Here is a 25,069-nt window from a genome sequence, read left to right as displayed (position 1 = left end):
TGTCTCACCATCTGAACAGGGAAGAATTTCTGCCTTAGATCTCATCTAAATCTGCCCTCTGACAGTTTGAAACTGTTACCCCTCGTCCTACCCCCACCCCCTGACCCAGAGTCCTCCCCCACCTCTCCTGTCCCCCCTTTAAGCCCTGGGAGGCCGCTCAAAGGTCTCCCCGGAGCCTTCTCTTCTCCAGGCTGAACCCCCCCAACTCTCTCAGCCCAGCCTCCCAGGGGAGCTGCTCCAGCCCCCCCAGCATCTTCGTGGCCTCCTCTGGCCCCGCTCGAGCAGCTCCGTGTCCTTCTGCTGTTGGGGGCCCCCGAGCTGGCCCCAGCACTGCAGGGGGGTCTCCCCAGAGCAGAGCAGAGGGGGAGAATCCCCTCCCTGGCCCTGCTGCCCCCCCTGCTCTGGCTGCAGCCCAGGGCACTGGTGGGTTCTGGGCTGTGAGCGCACGGGGCTGCCTCACGGGCAGTTTTCCACCCACTAACACCCCCCAGTCCCTCTCCTCGGGGCTGCCCTCCAGCCGCTCCTCGCCCAGGCTGGGTTTGTGCTGGGGATTGCCCCGACCCACGGGCAGGACCTTGCCCTTGGCCTTGTTGCACTCCATGAGGTTCACACAGCCCCACCTCTCCAGCCTGCCCAGGTCCCTCGGGATGCCATCCCTGCCCTCAGGGTGTCACTGCACCACACAGCCCGGGGTCATCGGGGAAGTTGAGGGTGCGATCAATAATAATGTACAAAATTTACCACAAAAATGATCGAGGGGCAGGAGCACCTCTCCTATGAGGACAGGCTGAGAGTTGGGGTTGTTTAGCCTGGAGAACAGAAGGCTCCGGGGAGACCTTAGAGCCACCTTTCAGTACTTGAAGGGGGATTATAAGAAAGATGGGGACGGACTTTTTAGCACGGTCTGTAGTGATAGAACAAGGGGTGATGGTGTTAAACTAAAAGAGGGAGATTCAGGCTAGATATAAGGAAGAAATTTTTTATGCTGAGGCTGGTGAGACAGTGGCACAGGTTGCTCAGAGAGGTGGTACATGCCCCATCCCTGGAAACAGGCAAGGTTGGACGGGGCTCTGAGCAGCCTGCTGTAGTTGAAGGTGTCCCTGATCATTGCAGGGGCGTTGGACTAGATGAGCTTTAAAGGTCCCTTCCAACCCAACTATTCTATGATTGTATGCAAGACTTCACTGGTACTTTTAATTTTCCAGCTCTTAAATAGATGTGGTATCTTTATGTTTAATACCCCTTGATTATTTTTTTTTCTTTGCCTGTTATATTTTCCTGTTAACTTCTTGAGGTTCATGTAAGCAGGCCTCAAGTCTCTATCTCCAAGCAAAAAATTATTTTGTAGTCTTTTTTCATCTTACTCTTTGGTCTTTCTTTTCCTAGACTGGGAAATTCTGTGTAGGTGTCCTCTGAAATAAACTATCTCAAACTGTTGACCATTTTTGTTACCTTTCGCCCTATCTTTCCAGTCCCACCGTAATCTTTTTCAGATGGATGGACCAAAACTGCTATATTGATGAAAATATTATTAAATCATGGAGATACAGTGGCATTTTGATTTTTTTTTGTTTTGCTCTATATATCTCCCTGGTAATTTCTTATATTCCAGGGCTCTTTACTATTGAGCTGATGTTATTGTGGACTGATCTACTACATTTTCTGATGCCTTTGAATGTAACAGCTCATTCAGAGCTCATTATTGTGTGTGGAGACACAAGAGTCTTCATTCATCTACACTGAATTTCATAACTTGTTTTATTGCTCAGTTATTTGGTGTTATGAGAAACTTCTGAAGCATTTTTCAATTTTCTTGAGAGCTATGCATATGGAAAACTGACATCTTGCTCTTCACCCGCTTCTCTGAATAATTTGTGAATATTGAATAGCACAAGCTCCAACAGGAGTATCTGGGACTTCTTCTTTTCATCAAGAAACTGACTGTTGAATTGGCCTGCCTTTCTTCTCTTTAAAACACGTATTTATACAGCTGAGGACAGTCCCTCTGTCACCGTAGCAGCCTGGTTTCAAGTAAAACTATGGTGAAGGACATCCAGGTAGATGATTGACCATAAAGCCCCGTTTACAGGGACACCAGTTCCTTTCATAAACACTACTGGATTTGTGAGGCAGGTCTCATCTTAACTGAACCTGCAGAGACTTTTCTTTGGTTGTAGAGAATTACAGTAGAACAGAGGAGACCAGCCTGGAGAGAGAATGAACGGGTATGGGAGCAGCAGAAGAAACAAGCAGCAGGAGGTCTTTGAGGAAGTGAGGAGTGGTGGCACTGAGATTAGCAGGTCATCAAGATCCCAGCACATCTATTTGTAGCTACTGAGGATTTCCAGCTCAGGAGACTAATGATAGTCTAAACAAAGGCGATAGATTAAAATGAAAACTCAGGCCTGTAAGAGATGGTGATGGGAAGATAGGGCAGGAGTCACAGAGACACCCAGATAAGAAGGGAAAGGATAGTAAATAAATCTAGGTGGTTCGCACAAGTGGGAAAGGTTGGACAGACAAAAAGATCAATCTGCCAGCTCCTAAATGTCATGAAAAGGTACTTTCAAAGCCAGTAAGTAGTTGCCAGAAGCAGAACCACCCGTGAGGTGTGAGGAGGATTTGGAAGCTGGTGTCATCCTCCGTGTCACAGCAACAGTGGACAAGCCACCTGGACAGAGGTGTCTGGGCACCTTGCTACTGGCCAAACTATGTGGACACCTACCTTGGCACCACCTGCCTGTGGTTATGAGAGTGAGAGGGGGTTTTCACTGAAAACGGTAAGATCTCCAGTAAGATCTCCCATTGAAATATACTGCATTGTTGCTGCAAGTCACAATGTTTTCCTGCACAGTCTAGCATCGCTATTCCATCATTCTATTTTTATTTTAATTTGTACCTATTCTGTTGGTATGGACAAGAAAGTGCTGCTCTTATTGCTCCATAGACATCCCTGGGAATGCTTCAAACAGTTGGTTTTGTATTTGCCACTCTCCTGTCCTCTAGTACTAAAGCAGTTCTGAGTGAGAACTTACTTCATCTGTTTCATCTTTTATTCCTTTAGGGTTCTTGCTTGACCATGAGAGAATAATCTCGTTCATTCATAAACCCATTACTGTTCATCAGTTTGTCTTGAAACTTCTTACCAACATCTCAGTTTCAGACAGATCTGTCAGTTCCCTGTGATGAAAGGATGGGAACCTTTCTGGGCTCTTTGGTGGTGGTCGTGGATAGCAATATCTTAATTCTTTTTTTTCTGATAGACTTTTCTTTGAGAACTCATTCTACACCTTGATCTCAGAAACCTTCTGGCAGACTTCCTCCTGATGTTTGAAAACATGTTGGTTGTCCCTTAAGTCACCTGCTCATTTAGATGCAAGTTCAATTTATCCAAGTCTCTTTTTTCCTACATCTAATGGCTGCCTTAACCTAGCTCAGCCATGCTGGCTGTTCCCCTCCCTCCCCAAGTCTTTTTGGACTAGGTAGCACACATTTGCTCTCCAAACAATCTCCAGTAACTTGCATACATTTTACCCTTTAGTCTAACCCTTTTAATTATTATTTTTTTGTTGTTGATAATGTTGTTGATCATTTGATAACATTTTTTCTTTAAATAATAATTAAAACCCCCCCCACATAAAGACCTTGTTTCAATGCATAAAGGATGAGTCAGCTGGAACAGTTTCTTTCTGTAACACTAGAAGCCCCTACCTAGCTCCTGCCCCACCTTCTCATGCTTCTCTAAAGATAATTAATGCTTAGTCCTTGCCATGTTCTCCATTGGCTTTTTTCTTTGCATCTTTACCACATCTTTCTTCCACATATTTTTCTCTCTCATCAAAGCTGTCTGCCCCCTGCGCCACAGCCCTGTTGGCAGCCTCCCCTTTGGCTTTGGGTGTAAATACCTGGTATTTTTGTACCTCCACCTCTCACATCTGTTAAGTAGTGTCTCATCTTAAGTCAATCTGACAAACCTGAGCTGTCCAGGTAGTAGGATGAGGATTTAATGAGAAGCTGAGTGTTTGACGGATATTGCCATTTTAGCAGGGTTTTCTCAATTTTTAATAGAAGTCTTATGTTAGCATTCCTGTCAGCCTTAGTAAGAGGGCTGTGACTTCTTGGCATGCTTCATCTCCAGTGTTCAGCTCCTGACAGGTGCCTCCATCCTTGCTGTCCTTGCAGCAGGGTGTGGGGCTCTTTTCAGGAGTAATGCTAGAGCCCCCTTGCACTCCAAGCATCTGAAAAAGTCAGCCCTATTTTCAGTTATGGTCTCACAAGAAGACACTGGTGCCCTTTAGGTGGCAATTTCTCTAGACCAAGCCCGTAAGTTTAGTGTAGTCAGCTGGAAGTAGAGGAAGAACAAGTTCTCAGGAACTGTCAAGGACAAGAAGTGTGAATGCAACCACTCCTTAATGAGGAAATGCTGACGAACTCAATGAGAGTTGACTGAAACATCTCACCTTGTCAGGAAGCAGCAGGAGTGGGGCTACTCCCCAAGGAAGGGTGAGCTGGGCATCAGTTGGGCATGGGCAGTGCCCTCACCAACCAGAGAGCTGGGCCAAGTAGACAGAGCGGGTTGGTGATAACGAGGTCCATGGACAGCCCCAGGTAAGGTGACGTGATGAGCGAGGTTCTGGGTCCATCCAAGATGTTCAGTCAGGAGCAGCAGGATGATGGGGCTGGAGACAGGACTGATTGCACATTTGAGGTCCATGGAGGAAATCAGGTTGAAGGGAAGTTACCTACAGCCCAGGTGTGAAGTCCATCCACAAAATAAAGCCAGAGGCAGAACTGAAGGCATGCCTACCTACGCTATAGCTCTAGGTCAGGGCTGGATGCTTGAGCCTGGGCTCAAACAGAGCTCCTGGGCCATGGGCAGAAAGTGTGGGAGAAGGTCCTGGGTAAGGCTGGTCAGGGCAATTAAGGCATATTAATGCCCTCAGGGGCCTGTAAATCCTGTAGCAGTGCGGGAAGCAGATCTTTGGGCTGACTTTAGCCAGCAGAGACTGACTGTGCTCAACTTCCCGCACGGGAACCGGCCAGCACATGTCCTCAGTAGGAGCAGTAGGACCTGGCCCAGCCCTCAGGGGACTGAGCAGCCCCCTGAGTAACAATCTTCTGTGTTGTTGGGACCGGAGGGGAGGAGGAGAAAGAGGCAGCGATGCAGTGAGGGTGTGTGTCTCGGGAGCAGTCCGTCAGGAGTATGGAGCTGTTCCTGGGTACCACTCACCTGCGTCCCTTTGGAAAAGGGTGAGAGAGGAAGAAGAGTGTTTTCCTAGTGCTGAGGAGATTGTTAAACGGAGAAGAGTTTGATGCTCCGAGGTTGAACTTCTGTGGGTCTGTAAATGAAAAAGAAGCCCAACAAGTGGTGCTGAGCTGGTGGAGGAGCATTACGGCGGTTTGGGCAGCCGGCAGTGGGTTTTTGACTGCAAACTTGGCAATGTGCTGTTGTGGGCAGAACTCAAACTCCTGCCAGAGATCAGACTCCTGCTTGCCCCCATGCTGGCCTGTCTCAGCTGGCTCATCACAGTGGGGTTATTACAGAGAAATCTGGGGCTTTCTGGGGCAGAAATTGCTCCTGGGGAGAGCCTGTGTGAGGCTGATTGTCAGGAACAACCTCTCTGTGCTTGGTAGTGATCCATGGGAGAGAGAGATGAAGGGAAGGTGATGCTTCCTTCTAGCAGGGTCCTACTAGAGCCTTCCTGAGAAGCTGCATGAATGAATGAATGAATGAGGTTTTTGTTTCTCCCCCTTATGTACCAGGAAAAGTGCTCCCTCCCTCCTTCCCAACAGGGATCAGGGCTCTGCAAACCCAAGGTAGTACATCGCTGTTGTGACAATCTTCTGGTTAAACCCAATGAGACTTAAATTTGCCTAATGAGACTTAAATGAGGCACGGAAAAGGGGTTTCTGCTAGCCAAAATGTCCTGTTTTCTGGGTTGTAGCAGTTAACCAGAAACTGGGGTTTGTGTATTGCCCAACTAGAGAGTGTGTAGCCAATTGTGCAACTCCCTGGGGAGGCCCTGATCCCCAGGGATTTATCAGCAGCTCTAATACAGTACATGGGGAGATCTTCCCCAAACTGGAGAGCCCTTGGTGTCTCTGGGACTCCATGTTAATCATATCTACTTGTCCTCTTACTCCATTGGCTTCGGTAGTTTGGCAGAGTTTTGGCTCGAAAGCTTGTTTTCACCACATGAATTGCCCAAACTCTGGGCTGACCCAGGCTCCGTGTGCAAATAAAACACAGCTGAGGTGGAGACATCCTATTTCGATCTGGGAGAAAGAAGTTCCCATGGCAGCTGCTGGGATTTCCAGGAGGCCTCCAGCTTAAATTCCTCTCCTGGTCTTCTACCTGCCCCTCCAGGGAAGGGAAGATGCCAGCGTGAGCTGTTTTGGTGGGAAACACATGCTAGAGCTTATGTAGCTGTAGACTTGAGCAATAATTTAGGGAGGAAGCTGAGCTATTCCTGCTAAACAGGGCTCCAAGGCAGCTGTTGATAATGTATTCTGTAGGTCCGTCCCTTTCCTTTGCCATACTTTGGTGGACCTAGAGCAAATGTGTATTTCTGAGGCATCTGGATTGGTCTGGATGTGACTGTTGTGTGGGGGAGGTTGTCCCTGTGGATAACCACCCTGTTGTGTCTGGGGTGACTAGCACCGAAAGCCTCGTGGAGCTCAGCCTCTGGAGCCCCCTGAGAAGCTGCAGGGCCAGGTTAAGGGCTGGCAACACCCTGTGACAGTGTTTGGAAGCAGCAGGAGGCACGAGCAGCTCTTGGGTTGGAGCCTGTCTCAGGGGAGCACTACGGGCATCAGGGCTGCAAGGACACGTGAACTGCTCGGTGCTCAGGTAAGGGTCGGTGCTTCCCCCGGGAGGGAGGAGAACAGGGGTGCTGAGGCCGAGTGTCCTGAGGGTTGTGCAGCAGGGACACTGCATGGGGAGTCCTGGATGGACCTGGCCATCTGCTGAAATATCTGCCAGGAAGAGGGAAGGAGGGAAAGGAAGGAGGAAGGGAGGAAGGAAGGAGGGAGGGAGGGAAGGGAGGGAGGAAGGGAGGGAGGGAGGGAAGGGAGGGAGGAAGGGAGGGAGGGAAGGGAGGGAGGAAGGGAGGGAGGGAGGAAGGGAGGGAGGGAGGAAGGAAAGAAGGAAGGAAGGGAGGGAGGGAGGGGGGGAGGGAGGGAGGGAGGGAGGGAGGGAGGGAGGGAGGGAGGGAGGGAGGGAGGGAGGGAGGGAGGGAGGGAGGGAGGGAGGGAGGGAGGAAGGGAGGAAGGGAGGAAGGGAGGAAGGAAGGAAGGAAGGAAGGAAGGAAGGAAGGAAGGAAGGAAGGAAGGAAGGAAGGAAGGAAGGAAGGAAGGAAGGAAGGAAGGAAGGAAGGAAGGAAGGAAGGAAGGAAGGAAGGAAGGAAGGAAGGAAGGAAGGAAGGAAGGAAGGAAGGAAGGAAGGAAGGAAGGAAGGAAGGAAGGAAGGAAGGAAGGAAGGAAGGAAGGAAGGAAGGAAGGAAGGAAGGAAGGAAGGAAGGAAGGAAGGAAGGAAAAGAAAGAGAGAGAAAGAGAGGAAAGAGAGAGAGAAAGAGAGAAAGAGAGAAGAAGGAAGAAAGGAAATAGAGAAGGAAGAAAGGAAGAAAGAGAGAAAGGGAGAAAGAGAGAAAGAGAGAAAGAGAGAAAGAGAGAAAGAGAGAAGAAAGAAAGAAAGAAAGAAAGAAAGAAAGAAAGAAAGAAAGAAAGAAAGAAAGAAAGAAAGAAAGAAAGAAAGAAAGAAAGAAAGAAAGAAAGAAAGAAAGAAAGAAAGAAAGAAAGAAAGAAAGAAAGAAAGAAAGAAAGAAAGAAAGAAAGAAAGAAAGAAAGAAAGAAAGAAAGAAAGAAAGAAAGAAAGAAAGAAAGAAAGAAAGAAAGAAAGAAAGAAAGAAAGAAAGAAAGAAAGAAAGGAAAGAAAGAAAGAGAGAAAGGGAGAAAGGGAGAAAGGGAGAAAGAAAGGGAGAAAGGGAGAAAGGGAGAAAGGAAGGGAGAAAGGGAGAAAGGGAGAGAGAAAGGGAGAGAGAAAGGGAGAGAGAAAAATAAATAAAGAAATAAAGGAAGAAAAGAAGGAAGGGAGAAAGGAAATGTCATGGTTTAGGTCTGATTGGCAGCCAACCACAATGCAGCAGCTCTCTCTCCCTTCCCCTCCGGCAATGAGAAGGGACAGAGAGCCAGGCGTGGGGTTCGAGATAGGACTGGGATGGGGGACAATCCCCCTTTTATGATCACGAGCAAAAGGCAGACTCGTTAGGGGAAGAAAAAAAAAAAGAACATACATTTATTGGAGACACTAACAACACATAACAGAGTAGGACAGTGAGAAGCATTGCCACATCTTGAGAACACCTTCCCCCCACCCCTTCATTCTCCCCGGGCTCAGCTCTGCTCCTGATATCTCTACCTCCTCCCCCAGGGGCGCAGGGGCAGGGAATGGGGGTGCAGTCAGGGCTGCCACTTCCTTCATGTTCGGTGAGGGGAGTGTCCGGAACTTGTTCCCCCCTGCTCCATCGTGGTCCCCCTCTCACAGGAGACAGTCCTCCACAAACTTTCTCCGACATGAATCCCTCCCATGGGCCGCAGTGTTCCCCACACTGCTCCATCGTGGGTCACTAACTTCCTCCGACTGGATTCCCTCCCACGGCTGCAGCCCTTCCCAAGCTGCTCCGGCGTGGGACTCCCCCGCATGCTGCAATCCTCCCAGCGCTGAATTACAGCAGCGGGGCTGCCTTTTCCCATGAGACCCCGGCCTTCTTCGGGCACAGAACCTTGATCAGCCGAGCAGGAGCAACAGGCCACAAATCAATGTCTGCTCCACCGTAGATCTTCATGGGTGGCAGGGGGGGCCGCCCTGCCGTCTCCCCACAGGATACAGGGGGGGTCTCTGCTCCGGCACACCTCCCCCCTCCTTTCTTCCTCCGTTCCTCCACTGACCTTGGTGTTCATGCAGCTGCAGCAACTCCTCCTCACAAGTCCCACTGCCCGTCACCACGTCCCTTCTTAAATACGTTATCGCAGAGGCGCAGCTGATTGGCTCAATTTCCCAAACAGAAGTGGAGCTGACGTGGAGCTGGGGGAGCTTCGAGAAGCTTCTCACAGGGGGCCGCCCCGATAGCCCCCTCCCCTGCCACCAAAAAACTCCACTACTCACTTAACCCAGGACAGGAAATAAAGAGAGAAAGAAAGAAAGGAAGGAAGAAAGACAGAGAGAAAGAAAGACAGAGAGAAAGAAAGGAAAGAAAGGAAAGAAAGGAAAGAAAGGAAAGAAAGGAAAGAAAGAAAGAAAGAAAGAAAGAAAGAAAGAAAGAAAGAAGAAAGAAAGAAAGAAAGAAAGAAAGAAAGAAAGAAAGAAAGAAAGAAAGAAAGAAAGAAAGAAAGAAAGAAAGAAAGAAAGAAAGAAAGAAAGAAAGAAAGAAAGAAAGAAAGAAAGAAAGAAAGAAAGAAAGAAAGAAAGAAAGAAAGAAAGAAAGAAAGAAAAAGAAAGAAAAGAAATAAATAAAGAAAGAAAGATAGATTAGAGCATTTTTCATTTTCCTTGTGGGTTGGCTTTGGGGTCCCTCTGCTCCCGGTGCGTGGTTCAGGGGGCAGCCCCAGGTGCTGAGGCCGGGGACTCCACTGGGTGTGGTGGAAGTGACGAGGAGGCATAACTCTTTAATAACCTTCATTTAATTCTTTCAAGACATTGGCATGTGTAGAAATGTTACAGGCTTGTTTACAATACTGATAACATTTGCATTGCTGTGTGGGTTAATAGCAAAGCCCTTTATGTCAAGTACAATACAATCACTTCATATTTTTTTTATATAAAATAAACGCTTAGAACTATCAATTGTTATTGCTATTAAATTCCTGAGTTATGATGAGAACATCTTCTCTTCACCTTCATTAGATGCTCCCTGCTACCAGCAGTGTCTGCTCATCAGTCACAAAGCTCTGTGGGGTGTTATAAAGGGTTTGTCCATGCAAGCTCACAACTGCACGCAGGGAAATTTTCTATACAGGAAAAGGGAAAGAAAATTCAAGTTAGCAGGCTTGCCACGGGCTCAGCATGGGTTATTTCAGCAGTTTGATGAAACACCAAATGCAGATTGGCTCCAGAACTATCAGCCTGACTCCCAAGCTGTTCTCCTGGACTGACTCCATCATTTGCCTTCCTAGAGCACGTGTCCCCTGCGACTGACAGATCTCCCAATCGAGCTGGTTAAAGCAAGTCTGATGCTGGGCTCTGAGTGTTAAGGCCGGAGGGGTTGATCCTACTGCGGAAGAGAGGGCTGCTGAATGCTATTGGTGCTACAGGTCTCCCAGCCTTGGTGACTGGCAACATTCGCAGCCCATCGTGCACCACCTCAGGCTATTTAGAGCTTGAAGAAGTTACCACTCCCTTAATTTTACCTGAAAGTCACGGATATAGGTGAGGAAGAAGCTGAGGAAGGAGAATGCCAATGACCACTCTGAGATGGTACTGATGATGTGAGCTGTGTAGCCCTGTGTAATAGTGAGAAAGGGGAAAAAAATCAGTGTGAAAAGCTCCTGTGGAACCTGCAACGGCACAAAGACAGCTTGCACACATGACATCCTGCATCCACAACTATTCCCTCTGGAGAGCAAAATTTCCTAGTGTATCTGGAGTCTCTAAGAATTAAGTGCTGAACTTAGCACAAGAGTGAGAATGCCCAGGAAAACACCTGCTCCGTACAACTGGGATGACCCCACGGGGAATTTAATATCCCTGAAGGCTCGCTTAAGAGCTTGGCATGACTGACAGCAAAACCTCTTTACAAAAGTAAGGTTCAAGGCCCTCCTTGGATAGAAGAATAATTCTGAGAGGCTCTTTATGCTTTAAATAAAGGGAGGCGTGGGAAAAGCCCTCCAAACCAGCCTACGTAATACTTCCTCCAGTAAGTGCCTGGAGAGGATGAGGAGGGCCAGGGAGACACGCAGACCTACGTGCTCTTCCTCTGTCCCTCTTGGGATCCCTCACTGCCCAGGCTTATGGCTTCAACAGCAGCACTGTCACTCGTATCCTCTGGGCTTTTTCTCCTCCCGACTCCCCTGGACACCCGCCTGGCAGCAGGCAGGAGCTCAGCTTCGCTGCAACCAGCTGCTACGTGAGACTCCTTATTTATCGTGTCAGAGTGACCGGGAATCGCTGACCAGCACAGACCAGACAGGCTGGTGGTTCGACACCTTGTTGAGACAGTTCAGTTACTGCCCATGAGTAAGATTAATTTAAAATAACGCTTGAAGCTGCAACTTTTGCTCAGAGCAGCACTTCAGCCAGTAGCTGGTGAAGCTCACTTGTCCTCTCCCATCCCAAGCACACGTACGCAACTGCAGTCAGTGCCCAGACGCGCTGGTCACTGCAAATAATGTAGCTGGGTTTTGTTCTCTGTTTGTTTTCTCCACTCGATCACTTACCTTTTCCTGTGGGTCCCAATGCAACTTCTGCATCAGATTTGTTCCATACAGGCCACTGTATAAGACAACTGAGGAGACAAACACTGTAAAGAAATATGTTAAGGAAGATTCAAGGCCAAGAATGAGTGGCTTGGACATTTCCGACTCGGCTCTGGATTGTGTCAAGCTGAGGCTGTAAGGAGCTCTCTGTGTGTTTTCCATGGGGTCCCCTCAGCATAATGAACAGTAATGGTGATGTGGAGTGCTTCACATCATTCCCTCCGACTGCTAGGTTGTTCGAACTGATTAGTTACTGCCACATGAAAAGGTGAATTCTAATCTAAATGAATTAGCTTTGTTGCCTCTGTGCTGCATCTCATTATACTTCCTTGATCAAACACAGTCTCCTTATGAAAGCATTTAAACTACGATCAAATGTGAATACTTACTTAGCATTTTGAATTTTTTTTAGTGGCATTTTCTAGGCTAATAGCATCTAGACCTCTTTCTCCTATTGCTTTTCAACTTCTCAACCACCTTGAATTCTTGGTACACGGGTTACAGGTTGGAATGCTGTATCATTTGCAGCAGAGAGGGTTATTTGCTTTTCTGGCTCCCTCTTAGTTCCCTCAAGGTTTGATAACTGCTTTGGTACAGCAGCCGAGGAAAAACCCCACATGACAATGATTCCTCATTTGATCAGAGACCTGGGCACTTTCCAGAGTGATTGAGATGTCACTTACCACATCTTACAGCGGGCAGATATGCTACATCAGTGCTACTGCCTCTGTAATGAAACCTGGAGCACCAAGTTATAGAAGATCTGATTTTCATAGGATTAAGATGTTAATTTCTTCAATCGTTAATGAGATTGAACATCAAGAACCTCCTGATGTGAAAAATTAATTTTGGTGGTGAACAAGGCTGAACTTACTGGCACTAACATGTTTTTGAAAACCCAGACTTCCAAAGCTTATTAAAAAATTGATGTGAGTGGCCCGGGGAGCTCTGGTGACTGATCTGAATGCAAGATACCCAGTTCTCTACTAATTAAAATATACAGCTTTAGTAGCTGTTAGCTACCTGTCTGAGTTACTACTGCAATGGAAAGAATTTAATCATCATGATACAAAAATAACCAGCTCCCATCCTCCCCTCGTTACAGAGTGGGTAATTAACTGCTTTGCTCTTTCTGTGTTGACTGTTCTGCTATTTCACTCCAGCAGAGGATCAAGAGTACTTTTCTAGAATCACAGGATCGTTTAGGTTGGAAAAGACCTTCAAGATCATGGAGTCCAACCGTTAACCCAGCACTGCCAAGCCCACCACTAAACCATGTCCCTAAGTGCCACATCTACACGTCTTTTCAATACCTCCAGGGATGGCGACTCCACCACTTCCCTGGGCAGCCTGTTCCAGTGCTTGACAACCCTTTTGGCGAAGACGTTTTTCCTAATATCCAACTGAAACCTCCCCTGGTGTAACCCGAGGCCATTTCTTCTTGTGCTACCACTTGTTTCTTGGGAGAAGAGACCAACCCCCACATTGCTACAACTTCTTTCAATTAACTGTGGAGAGCGATAAGGTCTCCCCTCAGCCTCCTTTTCTTCAGGCTAAACACCCCCAGTTCCCTCAGCCGTTCCTCATAGTCTTGTTCTCTGGACCCTTCACCAGCTTTGATGCCCTTCTCTGGACACGTTCCAGCACCTCAGTGTCTTTGCACTACAAGTGAGGGGCCCACACGGAACCCAGTACTCGAGGTGCGGCCTCCCCAGTGCTGAGTACAGAGGGATGATCACTCCTCTAGTCCTGCTGGCCACACTTTTGCTGATACAAAATGTAAGTTTCCTTCTGTCCTCCTGTACAACAATTTCTCCTATGGCCCCAGACTTCTTTCTATCACTGTCTTTCCCTTATTACATTATCAGCTGTTAATTTAGAAAATACTCTGACAATTACCCTTTTCCATACATATGCATATATGTATCATTATTTCTACAGCTTTACTTCCCTTTAATTTTGGTTAGACTATAGTGGTTCCAAAACCTCTATGGACTTGGGGTTTGTGTTTTTTTTGGCATCTCTAAAAGGCTCTTAGCTCACAGCAGATGGTATTGTTCCATTTTAGTCTTGCCCGATTGTATTTGGCTCCTAACTGTTTAGAGCTGAAAATCTTGTTCTTTGCTAGTACCAAAAATTTCTGCTAGGGACAGAAATTCTCAAAGTCTTGCAGATGACTTCTTTGCTCTGTCAAGCCTCCTCAGCAGGTAAGGGTCCTTCTCGCCTCTTTACAGATAACCAGCCTGTGCCCTACCTATCGCTTCTCGTCTGACTGGTATAGATTATATAATCTTGCAGTAGCAGGAATAGGAGTTCAGCGAGATGCTCTGTCACTGGGAAGATGGGTGTATGGTTTAGTGTTTGTTTTGGCTGTCAGCCTGGAAGTAAGTGGAATTGGTGGGGATTGAATCGGTGGCCTTGATTCAGCTGCAGAAGGGACAGCATTTAAGCAATGATTTTTGCACTCATGTCTTTGGAATGTAAATTTCAAAGCTTTAGTGTTGTAGTCCTGTCTGGCACAAAACTCAGTCATGATTTTCAAAATACAATGTTTAGGTCCATTGGGGTGAGCAGAGGAACTGCTGTGGTTCACCTTCCTGTTTGTTAAGTGACTCTGGGCAGGGAAAAAGGCCTCTCTTTCTGGGTGGGTTTGTCCACATTTCTGTAAACCCCACAATTTGCTTCCAGCACTCAGAACTCAAAGTCAAGGGAGATGATGGATTCCAGGGAGATGATGGATTCCAGGGCTGACGGAAGGTTGTAAGGAATGCTGGTCAGAAATGTCTTGTCTTTTGAACTGTGGGATGGGCAGGGGCGGAGATCAGAGGTCAAGTGTCTCTCCTGACTCAACCTTGGCAATATGCTCCAGAATTATCTCTCTGATAAACACCAGCACTTTAAACCTGCTCTGGCAGCCAGCTGGCACAGTGCAGCATTGCTGTGCATGGTTAGGTTAGCAGTATTTTCTCTTATGCTACATTCCGTACTTCTCTTTTCGTTGCATCCAACTGCAACACTTGCTGCAGCATTCCTGTCACCAGGGAACAGATGCTTTTATTTCTTACTTGGCTTTTCCTCCCCATTAAAACCACCCATCTCTTAAGTACACTTGCCTTTCTCCCCATCTTTCATAATCTACAGTCAGACATTTTTGTGATAAACTCTTGTTTTTCCATTTTCAGACCCTGGTGTGCAGAAGGAAAGGAGAGGAGAAAGGGTGGTAACCATCCCTCTTACCATTTTATTATCCAGTGACGCACTTGTGGGCTTAACCTAATGGTTCCCTTTTTCCTGAAGTTCCCAGGTTGCCATACAGGATATGAACAGACAGCACGATACAGGCTGTACGTGTAAAGATGACAGGCCTTGTGTGGGCCAGCCTTTCACACTGGTAAGCTAAATGAATGTAGATGCAAATAGTGGAACTTGTGAAGGCTGCTCTGTTTTACGGTGACACGGCACAGCAAAAGGATACTGCTCACGATGCTTGAACAACACCAGAGTAACATGGTCAGACGGATCCAAAACACGTCTTTGCTGTGAACTTCTGGCTGCATCAGGTAGGATAGGATGGTCTGAACCAGCATATAAATGGCTCCTACTCCGAATGTCAGGCAGGCTCCAAGAACGTGTATGTAGTACAGAATACATTTCTAGGGAAAGAAAGCACTGCTTGTACAGAACCTGGTTTCATTTTAAACTCGGGGAACAATTTTCTTCTGTAAACTTTTGGCATTCCACCCACTCCATTACCTTCTGACACCCCAAGCTAAGCAGTTCTGTAAAGTGCTAGTACTTAGGAGATTTTTCTTGGAAACCCCATACAGAGTTAGCTGGCAGCCAGCACTTGCCAGCCCTCTGTATTGCTGCTTTTGTTAAGTTCTTGTGGCTAAGTCACAGCTATATCTTAACTACACGAATTTATAAGAGCTGTTCTCATTAGCCATAATGGACAGTAATACAGAAACTGGATGATGGAATCTCTGCAGCTGGGCAGGTAATGAGTGACAACAGGCTATCTGCTCAGCATTTCTATCCCAGGAATCTGTACATCTATGGAAGTTAATGCCATACAAGAGAAACATGAAACAGTTCTAGTACCCAAACTGAGATTAAAAATAACAAGGTTTAGCACTTCTCTAAATTACTCTGTATAAACCTTGTTTGCCAAATTAGTATCTTTGAATACTCAGAGGGAACAAGGTTGAATCAAGCAGTAATACTTTCTTAACTTAAAAAAACACTATAAGAGAATCAACTGTCAAATGGTAAAAATCATTAGAACTAGAAGTTATTCCAAGAAAAACAGCCCAACTTAAAATTTATGCCCTGAAAAATCACATCGTGTTCAGTCCTTTCCTCTCCCCTCTGGCTAAGCACAGTACCCAAGGACAGAAACTAAAAAGTGTGATCTTGCCAATTGTGCAACACGAGCCTGGCAGCCTCCCTCACTCCAATCATGCAGGTGATCTTTCATGCCCTAAAGCATGAGGCTGTCTGTGTATTTTACTGAGTAACTTTTAAGATGAGGAATTGGAGTCACCCTTTCCGCACAATCTCCATGGGCACCTTATGTGCACTGATGAATTTGAAGTGCTGCATCCACAGTATAATAAAGTTGTGAATTTATAGTTATATAGTGAATAACCACGTTGCGAAGGCGTGTGCTCCAAAATCATGTGCTGTTCAGTGATGAGCGGCTGTCGGAGAGAAATCTTTGCTCTATATGAGAGAAAATCAATAGCCACAGCTAGAATAAAGCAATAGTACTGGCTGAACAGCATGAATTAAATCTCTCACGAAGATGAGCCCTGTGCTATTGGTTTGACTCCCGGCAGTGAGAGCTCTCTGGAGCTCTCTGCATGATGGCTGTTCCCATATCCCCTTTGTTCATCTTCATATATTTTCACAGTTCAGCTGCCTTCAGTAACTGGTGGATTCCAGGGGGCTTTTGTTCCTTTTGTCTCTGGGTGGCCTTCAACTAGTTCTCAGTATCACTTGGATGTGCAGGTACATCACTTCCAATTTTTGTCTTGCTCTAGATTAAATGTTACACAAACTAGTTAACAAATGACAATGCAACTTCTATATTTCGATTACCTTGTAATCTACAGAAAGTAGACATACCCTCTCCTGACCAGTGGTGGAGGGGAATCATGGAGTTGAAGACAGTCTGGAGGCTTTTGCTTGGTGGGTGTGGTAGGGGCGGCAGTGACCTCTGGGTATAGCTAGGGCTCTAGAAAGAAGTAACTAGATTGAGGCCTTCAAAACAAACCAACCCCAAAATGAGTGTGCTGAGGTTTATAAGACAGGTGCTGCTGAAGCACTTGGAGAGGAAAAGGAGAAGGGAAAAAGATGGAGCTTTCCAGGAGCTTTTCCTCTTTGCTTTTCCCTGGCCCTCATCCAGCAGGAGACCGAGGTGATGCTGCAGCCTCAAGTGGCTAAAGGCACCATTACAGATGCTGCAAAAATCCAGTGGGTAATTAGTATGATGAGACTGGCAATTATACAACTGTCCTGCATGTAACAGCCAATGATATAGAATGTGGCCCTGCTGATGGTGTGATATGTGAGACTACCAGATTCTTTTTTTTTTTTATGTGAGGGGGTAGGAAGTATTGGGGAGGAAAAAAAAATAGACACACTGGGATGGAGAAATTCAAAAGATGGTTAACATTGCAGTATATTCAAGAATTGTGTGGGTTTGAAGGAAAATATACCTAAGAGGGCAGATTTTTCAGAGCTCCTGGTGGGGTTGGGTGTTTTTGTTGGCTTTACTTCTAGTTGTAACATTTTTTTACTATTTGAGACCTGATTTTCCTGAGTCAAAATACAACATAGTTGTGGTCTTTTGATCTGGAGCTAGTGCTTTCAAATGTCTTATACGGAGACCCAAGAGTTTTGAGTTTGCTTTCTGCAAAACTTAGGGGTTTCTGAATGTTTTGGAATTTCATGAATGGATTCTCACAAGTCTCAGTGGATAAAGCATGTAGGAAATGAGTAAGAAATTCTAAACTGAAACTTATATTTGTAATGGTTTTCTGTAGGGAATTTGACAAAAAACAGGTTTGCCCTAAAATATTTTGCTTTCACTGACAACCCCATTTTATCAGGTATCTCAGTAAACAAACAAACATACAACTCTGGACAGCTTCAGGACATTGCAAGCAAAGAACAAACCTGGAAATTTGCAATAATGCAAAGTCCAAAACAGCTCACCAATCCTAGTGTAAGGCCAATCTTATTAAGCTTGATGATCTTGAATTTTTCTGGATTCAAAGCGTAAACTTGCTTATAACGGACATACATGGTAGCTGTACCTGTTAATGAAGAACCCAAACGCAAGAATATTTTCAGCTGATGAGTTGACTGTCCTTTTTTAACTGGGAAGATGCTGAGTGACAGAGGCAACTATTTAAAATACAAAAACTGTCTTACGTTACACTGAAATAGGAAAGCTGAGAATCTGGCAGTCAAAACTAAATAATATAATGGTAAACGACTCAACTTACTAGATTTTTCCGTTCTCTCATTTGAAAGACATACCAGGTTGTTTTTTCCCCCTCTTCAAAATCACAGCACAAGTAAGGTGACTGCCTTGAATTTGCTTTTCTATTTCTCTCACCAGCCTGCTGGGGTTTTTTAAGCGCATTTTTGGCTTCCTGGAATCTGCAATTGCCATACTGACTTTGGGGATAACATCACTCCCATACACTTTCATCTGAATTGCTTAAGATAATTAAGATTGATGGCTTAGAATTTAGTTTTTTACTGAGAATTATGGGCCATCTAATGATCTGAATAAGGAAATTACATTGTTTAGAACTGTGTGCATTCCAGAACTGCTTGCAGTTCACCAAGGACAGCTTTCTATACTCACCCAAGAAAGCTGAAATATTTAACATGATCCCAAATAAGCATCTTTCAGGAGGTATTGTCCCTGTATCACTGGAAGAGATAAATGGGGTGATATGTATCCATCTATACTAAAAATACTTGCAGCATAACTTTACTTATTTCAGTCTACAAAGGAACCATAAGAAACAGGTTTCTGAAGAAACCCTCCCAGGTATTTTTCACTGAATTTTTCATTACTCAAACTATACTGTGCTAGTTTCAAGAGCTGTAGAAATAAGCATGGTAAAGACATGCTACCCTTAGAACAAAGAATTAACATACTTGGTATAACTATTCCTTTTATATTAATCTTGATTCCACAAAAGGTGAATGAAGAGTACTAAAACTGGATAAATTAAGAACCCGGAAAACTGAAAGACCAAAACTATGGTCATATGTGCAGCCTTGATGCAATGTAGTGCAGAATAGAGATTACAGTACAGATTTACTAGTGCAACCAAGCCTGGTGACAGCAAGATGCTTTACTCTGAACAGAGGGTTGTAGATGCACCCCCAGTTTTCCTGTTCATCATTTTAAGGATATGCTCATGCAACCACAGCTTAAAGGTTAGACTTTTGCACAAAAATAGACAGCTTTAAATAGAGTTAGACACAAATAACTATAAGCAGCTAGTAACTTTAGAACTGGAGCTGTTAGGTAAGAACTGCTGCTTAAAGTTTGGAGTTGGGGAAGAAATCAGAGAAGTGAGAAGCCAATTCAATTAACAGGGCAACTGTATGAATGTTACTGACCTGATGTAGGGCACCAAAGGGTCCACGTGGTGTAGGGCAATTGCAGTAATGTATGAAAACACAAAAGATGCAGCTGACCAAACAACCAAAGCCACAGGCAAGAAAGAGAGGCCTTGCTGAAACCACCACATTTCAGTGCAGACTTCTAACACCAAACACTGTGAGGAATCAAATACAAAGGCTTTCTATGATTTCACAAAGGTTTTGCTTTTCCTGAGACTAGCTGCTTCAAGTACAGCAATTTGATATTGCTCTCAGTCCTGTCTTGCAAAGCCAAAGTGAACATTTGACTTCACGGCATAAGTAAGCAGAAATAACAACTGGAAATGTTTATTCTGAAATTCTTAGAAGATCATGAGAAAATAAATCAGTAGTGTCACTTTATTACATGTCTCAGCATTTGTTGCTGCCAGAATAGGGTCAAGTGGGTCATGGTGAATAACTGACTCTATTTTCTTCTTAATACTTGTGTCATAACACCATGTTACAATTAGTGAGGCAGACAGAAAACATGTCCCAGTAGTGACAGTTTAACTGATAGTGGCTGTTGTGAAGCCTCTAACTTCCATTAACAATCAACTGGGCAGACGTGGAGGAAATTACCTAAAATTACTTTAATACCTGCACTCATTTACTACCTGTCATGCCATGTGACTCAACATTTTACAAGCATCACTTAAATAAGGTCACAGATATCTATGAGCAAGAGCTGACCACCACAGCCTTCAAACTCAAGGGCTACTTATTCCTGGTGGCAATAGAGCAGTTACCATGTTTTTACAGGTGGGAGGAAAAGGTCCATTTACAGTGGAGTGGCTAACTCTGTACTTGCACTACCTGTTCTGTAAATCCCAGCCTGACCACAAATCTGTGTCTCTACCTCCAGTTCTCCATGAGCAATAATGTGCAGCTGTCACCCCCGTGAGCTCATGCAGAAAGAACTGTGACACCTCTCTACTCTTGCTTCTAGAGGGAAGTACTTTTCTGTTGGCCTCAAATACAAAGTTAAACAGAGCTGCTTTCAGAATCCTAGAATGGCTGAGGTGGGAAGGGACTGCAGGAGGTCATCTTGTCCAACCCCCTGTTCAAGCAGGGCCGCCCAGAGCCCATTGTTCAGGATGGCTTTTGAATATCTCCCAAGGATGGAGATACTACAACCTCTCTGGGCAACCTGTGCCAGTGCCCAGTCATCCTCACAGTGAAAAAGTGTTTCCTGATGTTCCCACAGAACCTCCTGTGTTTCAGTGTGTGCCCACTGCCTCTGGTCCTGGCACTGGGCACCACTGGAAAGAGCCTGGCTCCCTCCTCTTGGCACCCTCCCTTCAGGTAGGGAGATGAGATCCCACCTGAGTCTTCTCTTCTCTAGGCTGCGCTCACTCCTGTGTTTTATGTTGCTTTTCTGTTGGTATTCCCTTACATTCACACTGGTGAGAAGAGTACTGAAAGTGTTTCAGCATAGCTGAAACTGGAGACTGCAAATGGAATATGAAGTAGGACAAAGGTGGAGAGCAAATAATAAAGAGTACAGATCCAAGGGCATCCAGGCAAAGATGTGAGAAAAGCATAATAATGTTCAGGCAAAATAGTAAGGAGTGCAGCACTGAGAGATTTTAGGAGGCAGGCATTGCCCAGAGTGTCAGAGACTGAAAGAAAGGACAAAGAAAAGGAAGAGATAGGAAGCACCAAGACTACAAAGTCACATGGGAGGAAAAGAGAAGTTGAAACAAAATCTTGCAACAGATCAGAGCTGATCAACTCCTCTGCATCTCACTTAGGAGACCACAGCACTCGTCTGACATAGACTCACTGCACACAGCAGGTATTCAGTCCCAGGCAGACCTTGGTCATATCTTTTTGCTGACCTCTGCCAGCACGCATGTCTAGGAGAGCTTCCGGAAAGCCAGACTGATAGATTCATCACATAATGCGTACCAATGCATAATGAGAATTGTTCATTTACCAGAAACTGGTGACTTGTGTTTGTGCTGCTTTTAAGCCTAGAATATTAGTGGTTCAGACAAGAACAAATGAGCTCTGCCATGCTCCTGGGAGGTAACAAAGTCAACTCTAACTGATAATTCTTGAAAAGAATGTACAGTTACATCCTCACAAAATTAAATGTTCAGCTGCTTGTAAGGAAGATGTTAGGTACCAGATAAAGGTGTCTAACAGGAGATGTAGTGAATAAGAGTAGAGTGATAAAATTAAAGCTGCTTGCTTTCTTACCCTTAAGCTTTCATTTTTAAGCTAAGTATAACATTTACCCTCTAATGTTGACTTTCATTTTAAGACTGTAATGAAGTAAAACCAGTAATGAATATAACTTCACAATCCCATCTCTTCTATGACTAAATTGGGAATTTGAAAGAGAAATGCATATTTTGCATGGCATTCTCTGTTATAGATGTTACGTGCCTGGGCATGCAATTCAAAACTTCAGGCAGTTAGTCTGATGCTTTGTTTTTACTTTTCCTTTAGCAAGTAAATGCTAATAGTGCCCTAGCTTTATTTCTGAGCTAACAGATTTTTTCCCCAAAACAAACAAAACAATACACCACATACCTGAGAACAAGGACATCGAAAGAAATGTCACCTCAAGGGGAATCCAAAGTCATCTTTCTGGTGAAGTTTCACATTTGCTTCATTTTTTTTTTCCAAATCTTTGAGATATAAAGGAAAATAATCAAGATGTGAGGTACTTCTATACCTCTTACTCTATAGTATTTATCCTCCTTCTTAGCAAGTGCTATTAGTCACTGCTGCTGGCTGGACATTGGATTAGATGGGCTGTTGGCCTGACATAATATGCTATGTTCCAAGTGGTTTAAGGAGTGAAGCTTGTGTATGGTGTGATGGTAGAAATGTAGAAAAAAAAAGGATGTTTAAGACTTTTTGATGTATAGGACTTGTCTACACGAAGATTTAACTTCAAGTGAGGAGCTTTCAAGAAAAACAATGAATGCAACTGTTCTAATGCAATTAAAACCAGTGCCTACGATCACTGCTTTCACATAAGGAAGAGGACAGATCATGGAGTCTTCCCATTTCACTGTGCATGGGCATCCCAATGTGATGCTGGTGCAATGCTAAGTATGTGGCAGGATACCTGAATTTAACCAGACATCCCACAACTGTATTCTCTTCACATGAGCAGCTGCCATTTTCACACCCTGGAGAAGTTATCAGAGAAGGGACACTGTGCTGTGTTCCTGTTTGCTGGCAATATTCAACGCAGATTCTCCACCTGCTGGGAGTGTCTGTGTGCCTATGCAGATTGATTTACCTGGGCTAAAACGAGCTTAGTAAAGCAGAACAGCTATTCCCGTTTCCCCCCCTGGATATTGCTCTTAGTACATAATAAATGAGCAAGCCCTGCTGCAGAGAAGCCCTCAGTCAGTCAATACTGGGCATCTCTGCAACCTGTGCTGTCACTTAGCCCAAAGCTAAGGCCTGGACACAAATTATGAACGTTTTCATGTGGTCAGGCAGCTGTGTGAGCAGCATGGTAGCTTCAGCTGCAACCTGAGAGCTCTGGCGAGGCACAACTTACTGCAGATATAGCTGCAGGCTGGTACATCCCAAAGGCACAGGGATTAGAGCTGGTTTGGGGTCTGTCAGAAAAGTGCAGCTCTGGTTGTCTTTCACAGACATAAACCCCTGACAAACTCCTCACACTTAAAACTGTTTTGTAAACTTTTTCCCCACTAAATTCTCTTTCTTAGCTCTGTCAAGATCTTCCCTGAATTCTTAGTATCTCCCTTCATCTTCTTTCCTGTTTAAATTTTTTCAGCGAAATCACATCTTTTTTCACGCTATTCTGTGGGCAGACTGTATACACCAAACACAGGCTTTGTTCAGTGCAACGTGCTGTGTACATTTATGGCACCGGCTGCTCGAGGCCGTCCAAACTTTGCACTGCTGCAGAGCCACCGTGTCGCTGCCAGCCCACAGGGCTCTGAACGCAGGCGCCTAAGGAGGCAGCTCAAATCACTGGGAGGCAGGATGGAATTGCCTTGCAATTTGCCAGCTGGAAGGTCCTGAAATAAATTAACACCTCATCCTGTCCTATTGTTTTCAACAGTCAGAAAGAAAACACACTCAACCTCCTTGTTTTTTCACAAGGTCCTTTGCCAACTGATTATATAATGGCAATGGCTAGTCTCTCTTTTCAACATAACTATGCTTTTCTTAAACATTTACACTGATCTATAGGCACTTTCATGTCCTAAGGGTGTTTTTAAGCCCCAGATTGAGTATCACAGATCTTTTCTGCAATAGACATTATCAAACCATCATCATTTGTCAAGGAAGTGTTTCAAGAGCAAAGGAGATTTTAACCATGTCTGAGGTTTTTCTCTGAATTAAGGAAGTATGCAGCAGTATTCTGCACATGCTTGAACACGTGGAATAGAAACTACAAATGAAAATGAAAGGTGGCCAAGATTACTAATGGCAGAAAGTCGACTTTATGTAGAATGATAATGCTGAAAAGATGATCGAAGTATCTGGGGAAAAGGGAAATTTCTAAATTAATGCTGATACCCTGATTGTCAACTGCCCCTTCCCTGCTCTCTCAGGAAGACAGGCAGAGATAAACCCCTACTAAGGGATACTCCTTTTTCTCTCCAGCAAAATACTCCAACAGACACAGTGTTGAAGGAAGAAAGAAAAAGCAATTTGCCCTGTGCATTCCTAAGTAAACACAAAGGTTGGATGGAGATGAGTCAGAAAGGGATTGAACATGTTCATTTGCGCAACTTATTGTCAGGGTCAAACTGATAACAACAGTTAAACTGTTGCTAATCCTCAAAGGACTAGAAGTAAGCAAGTAGGAAATGTGTCACCTTTGTTGTTCCCAGTGCAGTATAAAGACAGATGACTTGGTTTGAGTGTTTTCTCAGTACAGACACCAAAAAAAGTTGCTGTTAAATCTTTTGGATGTGGGGGTCAGCTTCCAGAGAGATGAGACAAGGATCTTTATCCCCTTGCTAAACCCCTGTTACCCAGCTGGGGAAGCAGCAGAAGGGCACGATGCCAAACCAAACAGAGCCAGGCACAAGATACCATGACATAAGGATGTACCAATGCCTGTTTTAGAAAGCTGGCACACAACGATACCGGCCTGTCGCTACAGCTGACTGAGCTCAGTGTCCAGGGTGAATGCATGCTACCTGTCAGTCCAACCTGTCTAACCAGAGAAAAGCAGCTAGAACTACGTGAGTACTCGAAACAGAGCATTGGAGACAATCTCCCACGTTACAGCTGGGGAATCGAAGCTATCACAAGGTCACAGAGAGGGACTGGAGATGTCATGTATGTGGAGGGCAGCTCTCGGTAGTAAAAGAGAGGGAAAAGGGACCAGGATGGAGGGAAGGTTTCGGAGAGCAGCTGGGCAGGAAGGAAGGGAGATGGAGGGGGGGCAAGGAGAGGCCTGAGGGCTGGGAGGTGAAAGGACAGACGAGCTCTATGTGGCCCCCGGGGCCACGAGGGATGGTGGTCGGGTGTCACTGGGGCAGCAGGGAGAGTGATAGGTGGTCACCAGGGCTGACAGGGGGGCGGGGGGGGGGGGGGGACCGGGGTGGCGGGGGATTTGTTAGGGGTGGGAGCGGGGACACCTGAGGTAACTGGGGTCTCAAGGGGCGCTGGGGGACACCAGGGCGGGTCTTTAGGCGCGGCAAGGGACAGCGGTGAGGGCGGTCGGGGCTGACCGGTGCGGGGGGGCAGAAAGGAGGAGGCCGGGGATGACTCCGAGGAGTCCCCGCGACAACAGAGGGTAGCTGAGGGGGGGGGGGTGGGGGGTAACGGGGAAGGCGAAGGGATGGCTGGAGGGTCGCTGAAGGGAGAACCGGGGGAGGGCACGGGCGGTGAGTCCATCCCCCCCCCCATTTACCTCAGCCGCTCCCGCGCCGTCCCCGCGGCGGCCTCGCGCCGCGCCGCGCCCCGCCCCGCC

The 25,069-nt window shown here is 45.7% G+C and overlaps 2 protein-coding genes across 7 annotated transcripts in view; one reads left to right on the top strand and one right to left on the bottom strand.

The window, feature by feature from the left end:
• Nucleotides 1–25,069, top strand: part of CEPT1 (choline/ethanolamine phosphotransferase 1) — a 74,340-nt gene that overhangs the window by 16,939 nt on the left and 32,332 nt on the right. Inside the window, exon 1 of one of the 2 annotated variants that reach the window (XM_033001956.2) lies at nucleotides 24,254–24,335. The exons of the other annotated variant lie outside the window; for it this stretch is intronic. The gene's annotated coding sequence lies outside the window, so the exon portion shown is untranslated. Of the gene's footprint in view, nucleotides 1–24,253; nucleotides 24,336–25,069 lie in introns of those variants that run through there. 2 annotated transcript variants of the gene reach the window in all.
• Nucleotides 9,661–25,058, bottom strand: DRAM2 (DNA damage regulated autophagy modulator 2). Of its 5 annotated transcripts, none has more exons than XM_009967038.2 (8): nucleotides 21,682–21,781; nucleotides 19,120–19,277; nucleotides 18,350–18,417; nucleotides 17,650–17,789; nucleotides 14,945–15,122; nucleotides 11,431–11,513; nucleotides 10,405–10,497; nucleotides 9,661–10,005 (listed from the first exon to the last, which is right to left on the bottom strand). In XM_009967038.2, exons 2-8 carry the CDS (start codon nucleotides 19,248–19,250, stop codon nucleotides 9,898–9,900), a joined length of 801 nt encoding a protein of 266 aa, XP_009965340.2. In that variant the 5' UTR covers nucleotides 19,251–19,277; nucleotides 21,682–21,781; the 3' UTR covers nucleotides 9,661–9,897. The 5 variants fall into 5 exon arrangements, with proteins under 5 accessions (XP_009965340.2, XP_032857850.1, XP_032857852.1 ...); XM_033001959.1 differs by having other exon boundaries at nucleotides 17,689–17,789; XM_033001961.2 differs by lacking the exons at nucleotides 18,350–18,417; nucleotides 19,120–19,277 and adding an exon at nucleotides 25,010–25,058 and having other exon boundaries at nucleotides 21,682–21,779.

This window comes from Tyto alba, unplaced genomic scaffold, assembly GCF_018691265.1.
Source record: "Tyto alba isolate M040663 unplaced genomic scaffold, T.alba_DEE_v4.0 Super-Scaffold_30, whole genome shotgun sequence".
Lineage (NCBI taxonomy): Eukaryota > Metazoa > Chordata > Aves > Strigiformes > Tytonidae > Tyto > Tyto alba.
Note: the sequence above shows the minus strand (reverse complement) of the source record. Positions and strands in the feature narration are given on the sequence as shown.